The sequence below is a fragment of the Carettochelys insculpta genome, chromosome 20, assembly GCF_033958435.1.
Source record: "Carettochelys insculpta isolate YL-2023 chromosome 20, ASM3395843v1, whole genome shotgun sequence".
Lineage (NCBI taxonomy): Eukaryota > Metazoa > Chordata > Testudines > Carettochelyidae > Carettochelys > Carettochelys insculpta.
In genome coordinates this window covers 25,852,414-25,867,400 of record NC_134156.1, presented here as the reverse complement: position 1 = coordinate 25,867,400, position 14,987 = coordinate 25,852,414, and the positions used below count along the sequence as shown (strand labels likewise).

At 50.0% G+C, this 14,987-nt stretch overlaps 2 protein-coding genes across 3 annotated transcripts in view; one reads left to right on the top strand and one right to left on the bottom strand.

Moving 5' to 3' along the window:
• Nucleotides 1–14,987, bottom strand: part of DNAH17 (dynein axonemal heavy chain 17) — a 101,039-nt gene that overhangs the window by 50,749 nt on the left and 35,303 nt on the right. For both annotated transcript variants that reach the window (XM_075014432.1, XM_075014430.1), the window contains 10 exons: nucleotides 14,092–14,196; nucleotides 10,456–10,613; nucleotides 10,016–10,154; nucleotides 9,256–9,483; nucleotides 6,761–6,898; nucleotides 5,843–5,975; nucleotides 5,384–5,511; nucleotides 5,104–5,252; nucleotides 4,673–4,955; nucleotides 1,037–1,210 (listed from right to left, as the gene is read on the bottom strand). In XM_075014432.1, coding sequence (XP_074870533.1) covers nucleotides 1,037–1,210; nucleotides 4,673–4,955; nucleotides 5,104–5,252; nucleotides 5,384–5,511; nucleotides 5,843–5,975; nucleotides 6,761–6,898; nucleotides 9,256–9,483; nucleotides 10,016–10,154; nucleotides 10,456–10,613; nucleotides 14,092–14,196 — 1,635 coding nt within the window. The remainder of the gene's footprint in view (nucleotides 1–1,036; nucleotides 1,211–4,672; nucleotides 4,956–5,103; nucleotides 5,253–5,383; nucleotides 5,512–5,842; nucleotides 5,976–6,760; nucleotides 6,899–9,255; nucleotides 9,484–10,015; nucleotides 10,155–10,455; nucleotides 10,614–14,091; nucleotides 14,197–14,987) is intronic.
• Nucleotides 1–14,987, top strand: part of PGS1 (phosphatidylglycerophosphate synthase 1) — a 133,284-nt gene that overhangs the window by 91,867 nt on the left and 26,430 nt on the right. The window lies entirely within an intron of this gene.

The window sequence follows — 14,987 nt, the reverse complement described above, 5'->3', positions numbered from 1 at the left end:
CAGGCTTCAAACACAGTTCCCTAAAAGCCCAGCCCCGTCTTCCCAGCTCTGCTGTCAACCAGTGCCCTGCGAAAATGTATAAAAGAACCAGGAGCATCTTCTAACAGCACACTGCAGCCAGGGGAGCGCAAGGGGGAAAAGGAATGAGATGTAAGTGCTAATCTGGGGCCGAGGGAATTTGCATGACCATGTTTGTTTTCCTCTTTCAGGTTATTTCAGTTACTGGGGCAGCTGGGATTGTGTGTCTGGGACTGACTGAGCCTTTGTTCCCTGGACCATCTTTGCTCAGCCTCGATCAGCCTTGTGATCACCCTCCCCCAGGTGGTAAACAAGGGTGAGGCTACCTAGGGGAGCCCTTAAAAGGTAGAGGCACTGGGACCATAGGAGCTTGAGAGGGAGTTTGTGGGAGGGAGCTATGTTAGGAGGGGACCCCAACTGGCATGCGAGCGCTGCTCCCCTCTCCTCTGCCTGTGACTGCATCCAGACAGACAACCTAACCACGAACGCCTCTACCAGCTCCTGCTCTGGATTTGTAGTTGTTTAAAGACAGGCTTGAGAGCACAAAACGTACCTCCATGAGGGACACCCAAGATGAGGTTGAAATCAGCATCAGCCATGGAACTGGCCAGCTGTAATCAGAGCAGGCCCCTGTCGAGCTCAACAGCCTGCCTTTCCGTGGCAGTGGATGAGACCAGATACTTCAAGGACACCAGCTACCTCGCACAGTGCTCCTCGCCATTAATATCCATAGGGAAACAATGTCGCCCCGGCCCTGAACACGATCACCTCGCATCCTAAGTATCAGCCTCTATTAGCTACGTCACTGGCTTAACTGCACAGCCACAGGGGATTAGTAAGTGAAATCAAATGACCCATCTGCATGCCATACTGCTCTTGTACTTGATTATGCTGTTGTATGGAAGACCTTGTGTAATCTGTCCAGACGTGTCCTTTAATCAAATGCTGGGGAGGGGGCAATAAAGTAGTAAGTAAGTAAAGTAAAAAAAGAACGAGGAAAGATCATTTTGGGAATTACCTGTAAAGGAATGTCAGGGTCCAGCTCAAATGTTGGCACTTTATCATTCCAAAGCATGAATTTCTTACTCTCAGGATCTATGTAATAGTCAAAAATAGTCCCCTGTGATGGAAACTTGATGGTTTTGAATTCATTCACCCACCATTTACTGAACTCTACACGATAGTCCACGAGCTGCAGAAGGGAGAAAAACAAGGTCATGACCCAGTGTCCTGTACCTCTGCAGGACATGTCCGGTTAGCGAGTCTGGTCGCAGTGTTTCAGCACAGCCTCGTTGGGGCCAGGACAAATCCTGCATGCTTAGGTGGGTAGCACTGGAACACCTTTGTGGTGTGCTTTAGAGCAGAGCACAAAACTCTAGCAGACCTGCAGCAGCAAGAGCCAGCCACAAACATCATCACTCAGCCCAAGCCAGGGTGAGGTGCATCACCCCACAGCCGGGCCCAAAGAGGAAGAGGAAAAACACGGTCTCCCTCTCAGCTCCAGCCTTTACACTCCTGTCTCAGCCCCCTGCTCTCCAGTGTGTGTCCTGGTGCTGCAGAGAGCCTGGAGGGAATAAATTGGTCTCCCTAGGTGGCAGAGCCCTGCTCCCCTGCCAGCTCTTGCAATCTGGCCAGGCCACTGTTTCACAAGACTAGTTTTCAGAGTGTGGCCACACTTAATTTTTCCCCCTCCTGCAGTGCGGCTTCTTGGGACCTTTCATAACAGGATCATGCAATATATAGGGTGCGTCTACACTAGCCAGCTACTTCGAAGTAGCCGGGACAACATTGAAATAGCACGCATCACGTCTACACGCACCTTGTGCTATTTTGACGTTGAAATCGACATTAGGCGGTGAGACGTCGAAATGCTATTCCCATCTGAAGATGGGAATAGCGCCCTACTTTGACATTCAGCGTTGAAGTAGGGTGTGTGTAGACGATCCGTGTCCTGCTACTTTGAAATAGTGGGGTCCTCCATGGCGGCCATCAGCTGAGGGGTTGAGAGACGCTCTGTCCAGCCCCTGTGGGGCTCTATGGTCACCGTGTGCAGCAGCCCTTAGCCCAGGGCTTCTGGCTGCTGCTGCTGCAGCTGGGGGTCCATGCTGCATGCACAGGGTCTGCAACCGGTTGTCAGCTCTGTGGATCTTGTGCTGTGCAGGGCAAGTGTGTCTGGGAGGGGCCCTTTAAGGGAGTGGCTGGGGACTTTGCTGGCCCCTTATTTCTACGGGGAGCACTTGTGTGTGTGGACGCTCCGCATTTCCTTCCAGGACGGCTCCTTTCGATGTTCCCCATCTCTACTTCGACGTTGAACGTCGATGGCACCAGCCCTGGAGGACGCGTAGACGATACACATCGAAGTAGCCTATTTCGATGTCCTTGTTTTGAAATAGGCTACTTCGACGTAGTGTGCTAGTGTAGACGTAGCCATAACGTGCAGAACAGGTTCATGACAAGGTTGTTATACAAGAACAATGAGCATGTGTTTGCCAAGTCCACCCAGGATAGAACAAGGACTCAACATATTTGCCACAAGAGAGATTCAGGTTAGATACTATGAAACACTCAGGCTGTGTCTAGACTAGCCCCCAACTTTGAAGGGGGCATGGTAATTAGGGCGTTGGGAGATTACTAATGAAGTGCTGTGGTGCATATGCAGCACTTCATTAGGCTAAATGTCCCCCATGGCGATTTCAAAGTTTCAAACTTCGAAGTGCCGGCTTGCCCCTAGCCGCAGCTCGCCCGCCGGGACTTCGAAGTGCCGGCTCGCCCCTAGCCGCAGCTTGCCCGCCAGGACTTCGAAGTGCCCGCACTCCTTCCAAGCCCCTTTACTCCTCAAAATTTTATGCACCGCAGCACTTCATTAGTAATCTCCCAACACCCTAATTACCATGCTGCCCTTGAAGCTGGGGGCTAGTCTAGACACAGCCGCAGGGTAGTTAAGGGTTACACAGGGTACCAAGGGAAGCTGTGGAATCCCTTTCACTAGAAGGATTTAGCAGGTTGGAGAAACCCCTGTCAAGGAAGGACTGACTTGGCCCTGCCTCAGTGTGAGGTCCCTTCCAGTCAGACATTTCTGTGGTTCCCTCGCACATGTATATTCATTCTGACTTACTGTGGCTGCCCCTAGAGCTCAAAGTACTTTATAGAGCCACGTGGAAAGGATCATCCCCATTGCATTCACAGGGTTATCAAGGCCTAGGCAAGGTCCCACAGCAAGCGAAGGGCAGGGTCAGGGTTAGAATCAAGGTCTTCCAACTCTGTGCTCAGGCCTCCGGCCAAAAGCTGGCTGGACGTGGGAGTTTCTGTTGTGTGGAGGAGACCTGTCTCTCTTCAGCTCCAACCCAGCCCAGGCTGCCATTCCCTGCTCCACACAGCAGTCTCTGGATGAAAATGCTACACAGGGGAAGCCTGAGAGAGAGCTGTAACTGTGAGCTCAGAGCAAGGGCAGTCCCAGCAGTGGCTTTTCCAGGAGAGACCTCATTCTGCTTTGGCCAAATTCTGCATTAACAAAACCATGGAGCAAACACCAAGGACGTTGCTATTCGGGATCCTTCTCTGCAGTGTGTGATTCTGATCTAGCAGCAGCTAAGCCATTGTCTATGTAGATGAGGTAGGCCGTGGAGTGATTTCCTGTCACAGAACCCTGGTCAGCAGTTTTCAGTGTGAACCGTTCCGAGGCTTTGGTTTTTAAACATAAGACAAACATGTTCAGGCTGTCTGCGGCCGTCTGGAGGCTGTACCACACTTCAAACAGCTGCGGGCTCTGCCAGAGCTAGGCACAATCACGGCACTGTGCTGCTGATCACCGCCTGGGAGTGCAGGGAGAGCGACTAGTGTCTCCACAGGCAGCTCCTGCCTTTGCTTCTTCGGCTGTGATTGTGTGTGCTTGTTTTCTGGTTCTTGTGGACCCTGGTCACCAGTGCTGTGTCCTACCTGATCAGGGTCTGCTGGGATGCACTACTCACGTGCTGCTTCAAGTGAGAGTCCTCAGGGCATGAGACCCATCCTGCGGCACACACAACCCCTGCCCCTCTCCGCGTGCGTGCGCACACGCACACACCATTTTGTAGCTAATGGAACTCCTGTGGTTCAGAATCAAAGCCTGGACTAGAGCTATGGCCCAGGTGCTATACCTGCTACCCTGAAAGCCTGCACAGCTCCAGGACCGGATTCTCCATAAACATTACAGCAGCCAATGCAGTTCTCATGTTCAGAGCACAGGAACTGCCAGACTGACTTAGAGCTGTGGTCTGTCTAGGCCAGGGCCCTGTCAGTCTTTACTAGTGGCCAGAACCAGACGCTTCAGCACAAGGTGACAGAACCCCCAGTTCATTATACCTGTGCACTAATTGCCCTTTTGTCTGTTTTCTGAGACTGGGAAATCACAAATCATTGAAAAATACAAATCTCAGGGTTGTTTTCAGTCACAAACCCCAGAAATCTCCTTGCTTGATTTCCTCCACATTTATATGTTGAGCGCAGACTGAGCATGATGCATTTTCAGAACCACACTAAATACAAAATAATGTCACTCAGTCACCTATCTTAACACCAAGGCCAACACTTCAGCCTGTCCAAGCAGAAAAATTTACAAAGAGAATTTCCGTATCACCTGAGTTGAGCTGCCCTTATATTAAAACTTGTCACTAACCTGGTCTTGGAACATTGCTCCTCCAAATGCCCAGAAACAGGCAAACACAAAGTACAGCTCATATAGTTCTTTGGAGGAGTCTGGAGGTGTGTTAGTCGGAGTCAGGAGACATTCCAGCAGGTACAGTATGGTTTGTATGACAGTGATTTCAGGGACTGGGGTGATCTTCTTGAACCCAAACCTCAGTTTATCCAGACAAGTAGGCAGGTATTTATCAAACAGAATCATTAGGTTGGCCTTTTCTGATTGTACCATTCGCTTCTCAATCCAGCTGCTCACCACACTACAAAATAAGGGACATATTTCCCATTTTAACGGGTGGCTGTGAGTAAATATAACAGCTGGTTCCCAGCTGTGCTGAGGAAAAAGCACCACACTTGGCAATGTGTGGCGGGCACATGTCAAAGAGGGGCATGTGCAAGGGAACTCACGGGTTCCAACCCAGATCTGCAGGGTTGATATAGAGAATTCCAGCCCTGGACACCGTAGCTGGTGTTGCTGTCCTCAGGTGGCTGATTTCAAAGAGGAGTCTCATGGTGGGATTGAGTGGGATTCGCTCATTGCTCGCTAAGGTGAGCACCTAGGAGGAAGGTAACCAGGCAGAAAAAAAACTCTTTCACAGAAGCAAAACTACACATGATTTGGTTAATTCAAACTAACCCTCTAGTGAAGCTCTCTGCTTTGTAACTCCAACAGCATCTCAGTACTGACCTTGTTATCATCCATGACAGTATTCAGAGATTCAATCCACATGGGATCGATATCTCCATCCAGAATGATCCATTTGGGACCAAGGTGGGTGATATTAGCCAGGTCTCGCATCATTGTAGAAAACAGACCTGCCCAACACAAAGATCTTTGTTTGGTTTTTCTTTCTAGGACTCGGTTTCTTCATTTCAGCAAAATTGCTCAGGAGCAGGTCGAGAAGCAACCACAATATTTCCTCAGTAAACCTGCCAGTTTTGCTCAAAAATTTCACCTTTCATTTTATGGAGAATCCAAAGAAAAGGTTTCCCCTTTTCCACATTGGTTTTAACAGAAGGTTTGTGTATGAACTGTTTGCTGAGGTTTCTTAAATGACACCACTGTCATTCAGTATGCGGTATAGTCAATACAGCTATGTGAACACTGTTAAGAGAGCACTGACTGGAAGCTTGGTTAATCTCTTACCATCTTTCCATTCTCTAGTAGCTGGATGAATAACTCCAAATAGCTCATCGCAAGTCACAGCTTTAGGGTCAAGGTCCACAGCAACAGGCCTTTTTTTCATGTTTTGATAAGTCTTATTCAGGGATTTCAGTACCTGAAGGGAAAGAGGGACTTCCTCAGACAGGACTGTGCTCCCTACAGTCATGTCTACACCCTTTGATGTGGTCTGCAGGACCACGCAATGCCAGCCACAGAGAAGAGTGCTAGTTTTCCCCCTTATCTGATTGGCTTTGGCCCAACCCACTGAAGGACGTCTGGGCTACTACTGTGGAATCCCTTCCTGCCCCTTGGACCGGCTGAAAGCCAATGAACAGCAGCAGCCTCGATGGCTCCTTCAGAGCAGGCAGCCTCCCCCAGAGAGCATCGCGCTCCCTCACTCTGAAATGAAATGGCACTCCACTCCTTTACTTAACAACTGACAGGCAGGCTCCCTTCACTGCTAGCCTCCCCTGCTAACCCGTCCTCTCAAAAGGCCTTGTTCCAAACCCAGTGAAATCAGCAGAAAGACCACCCCTGGCTTTATGTCTTTCGGCTCAAGGGCCAGGAGAGGAACATGAATTTCCTGCCTCACGTACAATGCCCTGGCCAAGTGGCTCCCCGCACTCCTGCCAGAAGCACGGGAGAGTGTGAGGCTGGGCAGAAGTGACACTCTCTTTACCATCACCATTTGCTTTTTGATAGATCATAACCGAGCTTGCTGAGAGTTGCCAGGTTTTGCTGCTCCTGGCCATCACTGATGTCTGAGGTGGGAGGGTTGTGGACATGCAGAAAGGTATTTTAACAGGAGAAGGGCTCACTGGCTCTGAGGGTGGAATATGCTGCTGCACCTGCAAGCATTGGGTGTCGGTTTAGTCTGTGCCCTCCCCTTGAGCTCCATACCTGGGACTTGCCACTGCCTGCATTTCCGATGACAAACACGGAGTGTCTCACTTGCAGCAGCTCCTCCAGCTGTACTACCTTCAGGACAAAGCTCTCTTCTGCTTGGAGCTTGAGCTCCAGGATGGACTGCTTAATGATCTGTGACGTGCAGAAGAGAGATGAATGTCAAGCTTGTCCGGAGCTCCGGCACCCAACATGGAATCACTACCTAGGTTACAGCTATCACCTCCTGAGAAGGACCAGCCGGGGGCTGCAGCTGTTTTGGAGCAGCTGCCAATGGCCAAAGCAGGGGCCATTGGACATCCAGAGAGCTTTTGACAGGGCTCTCTCTGCCCTGTGCAGTTTGCTTCAATTCTCTCACTTCACTAACTCTGAGCCCTACAGTGGGGAAAGCAAGTGACCGTCCAGACAGTGCCAGAGTAGCTGGTGGGAACAAGAGCAAAGGGGAGACAGATTGAGCTAATCCACACCCAAAGGACTCCTGCTAGAGATCCAGGGCTATGTGATGAGCAGCCTTGCTGAATAAGGGAAAAATCAGTCACCCACAATTGGTCTGTCAAAAATCGGGCCTAATTGATGGTCACACTAAAGAAGGGCCAGGTGACTCCATTCATTGCTCCCCTTTGGAGAGATTTCGGGGGACAAGCTGCCCCCACAAGTTGGCTGAAAGAAGGGAAGGAATGATCACGAGTACCATGGCACCCACCTCCCCCACTGGCTTCCGGCATCCCGCATGAAACCATTTTGTCTGTGCCATCCCCATTCCGAGAGCTCTGACTAGGCTGACCCCAGAGGGGAACCCAGATGCCATCACCACCTTCACTGGCTCTGCCCAACCCCCAAACGCCTGGCTATGAGACTTCATCCCAACCCCCTCTTCCCACGTGATCTTTCCCTGGCCCACTTTATTTCTCTACTTCCCTAGCCCCCTCCTTTTGTCTTCTGCTCAGCTGGCCATGGCTGTATGTAACACTGGTCAGCCTGCAATGAGAAAGAGGCAGTGAAAGGCAAAGAGAGTCCTAGTGAGCCCAACGCTGGTTCAAGTTTGCTGTGTGTGCCAGAGTGGTTAAGAAGATGCCATCCCTGCGTTTTCCAGCTGTCTGGTGGAAAGTGGAAAGCAGCACCAGAGAAGATGCTGCAGTTTCTCCCTCTGCCTCTTGTGTGTGTTTGTCTTACCTCATCACCTAAGAATGGGGTCAGACTTCAGCAGTAACTGCAGAACAGCAGCGCCACCTCCTCTCAGCTCCCTTCCCCCCTCCCCAGAAAAGGCTGGGCGCTATCAGCTAAGATGCTGCCAACAAGGGCAGAGGCTCCTCCTCAGGACTCTACAGCCAGGGAGAGGAATCAGGGGTGCATTAGTTAATAGGTGACATTTCAAACCCGGCACAGCACCTCCTTCTCTTCTGTACCTGAAATAACAGGCTACCCATGCGTACCAGACTGTTCGCATTGTGCTGAGCAGCCCAGGCCTCAGTTGCCAAACCCTGGTTAAGGCTGGCCAGGGAGAGGCTCAGCTGTACACTTTTGACTCTTTGGGCCCACTGAGTCTGTCTCAAGCGGCCCCACTCAGGGGTGGCTCTTAGCTTCTCCCCACTGCTCCATTAGGGCCACCATGGAAGTGGTGCAGCACAGGGCTCTCAGTTCTGGTTGTGAGGCTGTCGCTGGTTTCCAGGCCAGCAGGGTGAGGGAGCCGTGCACAAGCAGCATGCTTGGCATGTGAGTCACCCATCACACCTCGCTCTGAGATTACTCATTGTCTCAGGCCTCAGCTGAGAGCTTGAAGGAATCACTCTGAGCCCTTCTGTCCAGGGTTATGTTGACATGAAGCTTTGGCATTGGAGAAGTGCAAGTAAGTGTGTGCATGGGGAGAGGGAGGTATCACAGGGTGAGACTGGCCTGTGACTCATCAGCTCACTCCACTTGGATTTAGAAGTGGACACCTGGGCCATATAGATGGGGCAGGGCCTGAGCAGAGAATGGAAAGGCAGGCGGGAGGCCAGCACAGGGGTGGTTTGCTGACTGTCCTGAGACTGAATCTGGTGGAGGGGCGAGCCTGCAGGTCTTCCTGAGCTGGAGAGGGCTGACGGCAGCAGAGGGCAGGGACTGGTGAGCTGAAGCCGGACGCTTGGAGAGGACGGAAGGCTGGGAGTGAGGCATGTGGTGAGAGGGACACTGGGGTGGCCATGGTGGGTCATGAACACTGCTTGGACTGTGCTGGGGAATTCTGAATTAGGCCTGTGGGACATTTGTTGTGATTTATGCGCATGGGATGGGTGTGACTGATCAGTCTAAGTTCCACTTTCTATAACTGGAAAACCCATAAGGGCTATTTGTGGGGACTCTGAAGAGGAAACTGAGGCTTGTTGCTCCACAGCCTGCTGCAGGACATTCCAGGTAGGTGTTGCCTATGACCAGAGAACACAAGAGACCCGAAAGTCCCTTCGCACACATAATCTGAACAGCCCAGCCAGCAAGGCCCATGTCTACGCATTCACCTTTTCAAAGTTCAGATCCCGCTTCCGAGGGACATCCAGTGCTGGGAAAAGGTCTCCAATGAGTCCCATGAACACTGGCAAGTCATCCGTCACGATCTTAGGGATGTTGAAGTCTCGTAATGCTCTCATTAGAACTTGATCCTCTGCACGGCCAGGGTCACCTCTCTTCAAGGAGCCTGCTACCACCAGCACGGACTTAATAGCTCTCAAGCCCCAGTCATAATGATCCTGCCACATGCGGAGCAAAGTCTTACATTGCATTTGGGTGAAATAAAATGGTTTTAATAAAAAAAACCCCAGAACATCCTCCCCAAAACCCTGGACTCCAGAGACTCTCCGCAGCCCCCAGAAGAGATGCCATTAGCAGGGGAAGGAAACTCCATTCACCAAAGGAATGAATGAAAGAAGCCCTAGCAAACTGTGGCTGGGTGGTGAGTTTGGCTTTCCTGGTAGCAGGTTTTCATTAGCTTTTACGTCAGTGGGCGTGAAAATGTGAGGCTGCAGTCGCCTGCCCAGGCTTTGTCCTACTAGGACGTGCTGTGCTGGGCTGCACCTCTCTTTCCTCCAGACTTCCCATGCCACAGCCCAATGAGCGATGTCAGGTGTCACATGGGTCTCAGAGTGGAATTCTTCAGCAATGTAGCTTAAAATGCTTGGGAAAATCCAGGCCAAGTGCTAATTTTTAAAAACATTTCCATGGCAGATTTTAGAACAGGTAAATTCTCCCTGCTCAAAGAGCTATGGACTAATCTTAATTTACCTGCTTAGAAAGTAGCTCTTTGCATAGCGTATAGAGAGTAATAAACTTTCTAGCAAGAAGTCTGGCATCAATAAAACCTTCTGCAACAAGCATGATTTCACAGATGAGCTCAAAATCTGGGACAACCATAGCACAGGGTCTAAAGGAAACAAAGGGAACAAAGTTGTGTCCAACTTTGCAGGCATCACCCTTGGAACACATACACACTCCTGCTCCCCTGATCTGACGTACACACACACAGAGCTGAGCTTCTCTATGGTACAACGTTGCATTTTGATTTTCAAAAGCAAGCTATATTATATTACTTCCCTTGTGCCTGCCCACACACATGCTCTGTCTTTCTCGCCCTTGGCGCAACATAGCCACAAATGAATTTCTCCATCAGTGCCCACTGTCAGCTAACAGCCAGGTGCTGATGGCAGCCAGGTGCACACAAATACCTGAATAAAGCTTTTAGATTTTCAGGCAGTTCAGTCCGGCCTGCATAGCCAGGGTTCATTGTAATGAACAGTCCCACAGTTGGTGTAAGAGAGATCATCTCTCCAAGGAAATTAAAGGTCTTCTTTTTGGCACGAATTGCATCTTGCACACATTTCACCTGCACAAGTAAGAGGAAGATTCATTAATCAACAGGCTTATGAATTGCACTTTGCAACTGAAGGCATTGTCTGGTTCACTCTAAAACCATTAAAATATTAACAGAAGGGCTTACGGGTGCAGTGATCCTTACTCTGACCCAGACTGCGACTTCCTGTATGCCTCCATTCACTACCAATAACTCCCAAGTAATCTCGTTGACTTCAATAGGACCGTATGGGTGAGTAACTGTTCTTTGCTCTGAAGCTGGGACTCAGGATCAGGCCCCCGTGTGGTGTCATTGATTTTGTGTAGCAAATTGCCACTCTGCCTAAGTCGGAGGATGGAACTGATCCCTCAGCAGAGCCCTCAGAGCTCACTGGAACAAATAAAATGATGGTGCATGTCCTATACAGGGCCCCAAACATCCTGGTGCCCAGACCCTCCCCCATAGCCATGGACCAGACTAACTTGAATACTCTCCTCCCTTCCCTCACCCTGTCACAGGCTGGGACTGGCCTGAAATTATTCAGCTCCCTCTGAGTACCAAGAAAGTGAATCTATGAGAAGCACTTTAAACCGCAGCAAGGGAGGTTTAGGATGGACATTAGGAAAAGTGTCCTAGCTGCCAGGGTGGTTAAACACTGGAATAAATTGGCTGGAGTGGTTGTGGGCTCTCCCTTCACTGGAGGTATTTAAAAACAGGCTAGATAAATATCTAGCGGGGTGATATAATTGGTGCGTGGTCTCACCAGGAGGGCAGGGGACTGGACTTGATGACCTCTTGAGGTCCCCTCCAGTTCTTGTGGGTTCTATGATTCCGTGAAGATTCTACAACCTCCCTTGGCAATTTATTCCAGTGTTTAACCACCCCGACAGTTAGGAAGGTTTTTTCTAAAGTTCAGCCTAAACCTCCCTTGCTGCAGTTTAAGCCCCTGCTTCTTATCCTATTAGTAGAGGCTAAGGAGAACAATTTTCTACCTTCTCTTTGTAACAACCTTTTAGATACTTGAAAGCTGTTGTCAGTGCCCTCTCAATCTTCTCTTTTCCAGACTAAATAAACCCAGTTCTTTCAATCTTCCCGCATAGGTCATGTTTTCCAGACCTTTTAATCATTTTTGTTGCTCTTAGCTGGACCTTCTCTGGTTTGTCACATTCTTCCTGAAATGTGGAACCCAGAACTGGACATAATACTCCAGTTGAGGCCCATACAGCGCGGAATAAGTTAAGCTGACTGGTCTGTAAGTCCTCGGGGTTGTGCTTATTTGCCTCTTCATACAAGGACCTATATTTACCTTTTCCAGTTGTCTGTGATCTTTCCCACCCCAGGCACGCTGGGAGCTCCCTGGAAGTTTGGGGGCTGCTGGTGCCTGAACTAAGACTGTTTTCCAACTCTATCCCTTCTACCTGGCCTTGTTCCATCCCTTCCTTCTATCTGCATCTCTCCTGCCAAGGCCCTGCCTTCTTGCTGCAATGCTCACCTTTAGGACAGGTAGAAAAGTGAGAGGACCCATAAGCCCCCATTCCATCCTCCACAGGTTCTCAAAGATAGTCGTAATCACCCTTGTTCCATTTCTATATTCCTTTGGCTAGATTCCATTCTGACAGTGTGGGGGAAAAGAGATAGTTGCCAGTTCCGTAACTGGTGCTCTTTGAGTTGAGTTGCTCATGCCCATTCCAAGCTGGCGCATGCTGAGTCGCTGGAAATCTTTTGCCCTAGCCAGTAGCCATCAGGTTGTCATGGTGTCCCTGGAGTGGTACTGATATGGCAACATATACATGCACCACCCGCCCCATGCCCCACGCTCAGTTCCTTCTTACTACACCGTAAGTTGCTGGCCCGACGGCTACCAGCCAGGGCAAAAAGCTTTCCAGCAACTGGCATGTGCCAGCACACACCCAACTTGAGGAAGAACTCAAGCTGCTGACTTCCACAGAGGCTTCTTTGAGTGGGAAGGGTCTGGGGCCACTGTAAACCAATTGCTCTACCCTAGGCAGAAGGCGAGCCGAGGGGAGAAAGCTGCAGACAGGGCAGTAGGTGACAGTCACCTTAGGAACAAGGTACTAAGCTGGGGAGAGAGAAGTGGGCCAACCATTCTTTAGGATCTGGCCCTGCTGGAGAGGTACATGCACTGCTGTGGAAGTGGGACACAAGAAAATCATGATGAAGGAAATGCAGAGCTATGCCGTATGGAGGCATTGCTGCATTCTCTCAGCCTCCTTTTCCAGCAGTGGCCAGCGCCAGGTGGTGACCGGCTGTGTCTCTCCCCTCCTTTCTACCATTTTCTCTTCTTATTCTTCCTGCTTTTCTTCTTTGTATTACTCTCTTTCTTCCTGTGTCTCTTTTCCACCTCTCTCCTTAGTCACACCTTCACTTCCCTTGTCTCTTTTTCCCATTTCCTGTCTTTGCTTCCCCTCTGGTCTCTCTCATGCTTCCCCACCTCCTCCTCCTCCCCCCAGTCTGCTCCTCTGAAGAGTGGTGCAGATGCCCAGTGTCTGAGGTGGAGCGAGACTGGCAACGTGCTTCCATCAGACCAGCACCAGCCTCCCGCTGCATTCTGAGATAGCTCCAGGACTCTCAGACATTTGCTTCTAGGGCACAAAGCCATTGGCTATCTCAGCTGCCAAGTGACAGCAATGTAAGGCTGAAGCGATTCCCCGGGGATCCATGGCAGGTAAGTAATGCCCCCAGTGCAGTCTATTCTGCTGGAAGGGCCATTCCGCTCAGCCTGAGCTTGGGAGACGTCTTTTCACCTGCGAAACCACAACTGTTGGTGGTTATTGTTATGGCTTTTTGTGCTGTCGCTGTGTCATAAGGGAAAGAGCCCCACTAAACGGGGTCACCGCAATTTCCAGCATCAGGCTGCAGTTCTGTTCTCAGGGATGCCCAAAGTCACTGTTCCAACAATTGCCTGGGTGCCAATCCTGCACTGGGACAGCTTCTCTTACACACCTCACCCCTCCAGACTACCACTACAAAAGCAGATTTGGAAAGACCATTCTGACCACCTTTTCCCTGCTGGTGCCTGCAGGTAGCATTGCTGGCACATGAGACAGCTTTGCGCTGAGGCGTGAGCAAGGGAGGTGGGGCCAAGGCCCAGCTGCTCAGTCTCCTTTCTGCTGCAGTCACCTCTGCCTGTACATTGCGACTTGCTGAGATTAAACCTCCAAAACCTTTCCAAACTTTTCTACTTTTGGACTCTGACATCACTGAATGAAGGGGCTGACTACTCTATACTGGGTAAGGTGTAAATTATATTACTCGGAAAATATAAATTTTAATACATTTTAAGCACAAATATTAGAGCAGCTACATCACCCTAAATTGGCCTATAGCTTTACTCCTGTTCACTTATGCTAAATACCCCATTGCACCTTGCATTTGTTGAATGGCTGAAGTAGCCAGGAAAATTGTCAGGATCAGGACATACGAGTATTTACCACAATATGTAACAGTAACATGAATTAGGGCTAGCTGGTACTGGAAAAAAATGTCCTACCTGAACAGCAATCACTGACAAAACTTCCACCGAAATGCGATTAAATTCATCAAAGCAGCCCCAGGCTCCTGTCTGAGCTAAGCCTTTGTAGATATTTCCACAGGACTAGAGAGCAAAGTGATTGGAGAAGGCTGACTGCACAAGGGTATTCATTGCAAAAAGAACACTTCTAAGGCATTAATTTGGCATTTATGGTTACCCACGAATGCTCATTACCTAAGAAATACATGCATTAGTCTTTAAGGTGCTGCAGGACTGCTTGTGTTTTGTGAAGCTATAGACTAACACAGCCACCCTTCTGACACACTACACACTGCTTCCCTAGGATAGCCTCACACAACATCCAGGATATCCAAAAATATAGAGGAAAAATTCCACTCCTGCAGGGAAGTTTTGCCTCCTTTGCAAACTGCCCTTTGCAGCTGCCCAGGATTTTTCTCCAGCTTTAGCCTGTGCTGCCCAGAGATCTGTCTGCAGAACCCCATAAGTGTTCCCAGCTTTTGGCCTGAGACCAGGCTAAACATTCTGCCCACAAAGTCAAAGCCAGAATTCCCGTGGAGCCAGCATCCTGATGGGCGTGTGAGTGACACACAGCAGCACAGAGGGGGACCCAGAGACCGGGGTTTTTCCCCAGCAGCAGGAGAGTAGAGGAAGGGTTCTCACCCCTGCTGCCAGCCTGTGCGAAATGACAGCATTACCAGTGGCAAAGGGCTGTGCTGCTTATGGCACTGAGTTCTCATGGCTGACTTTGGTTGCAAAGCCACATGCTACTGAAGTAGCCAGCACAGCTTGTGCAGAGGACATTCAGAGGTCCAGTGGAGGGACCTGTTAGGGATGACTAGGAAAATGTACTCTTGTAGCAATTGCTGTCCTCTGCACACATTGTGCATTGCTTG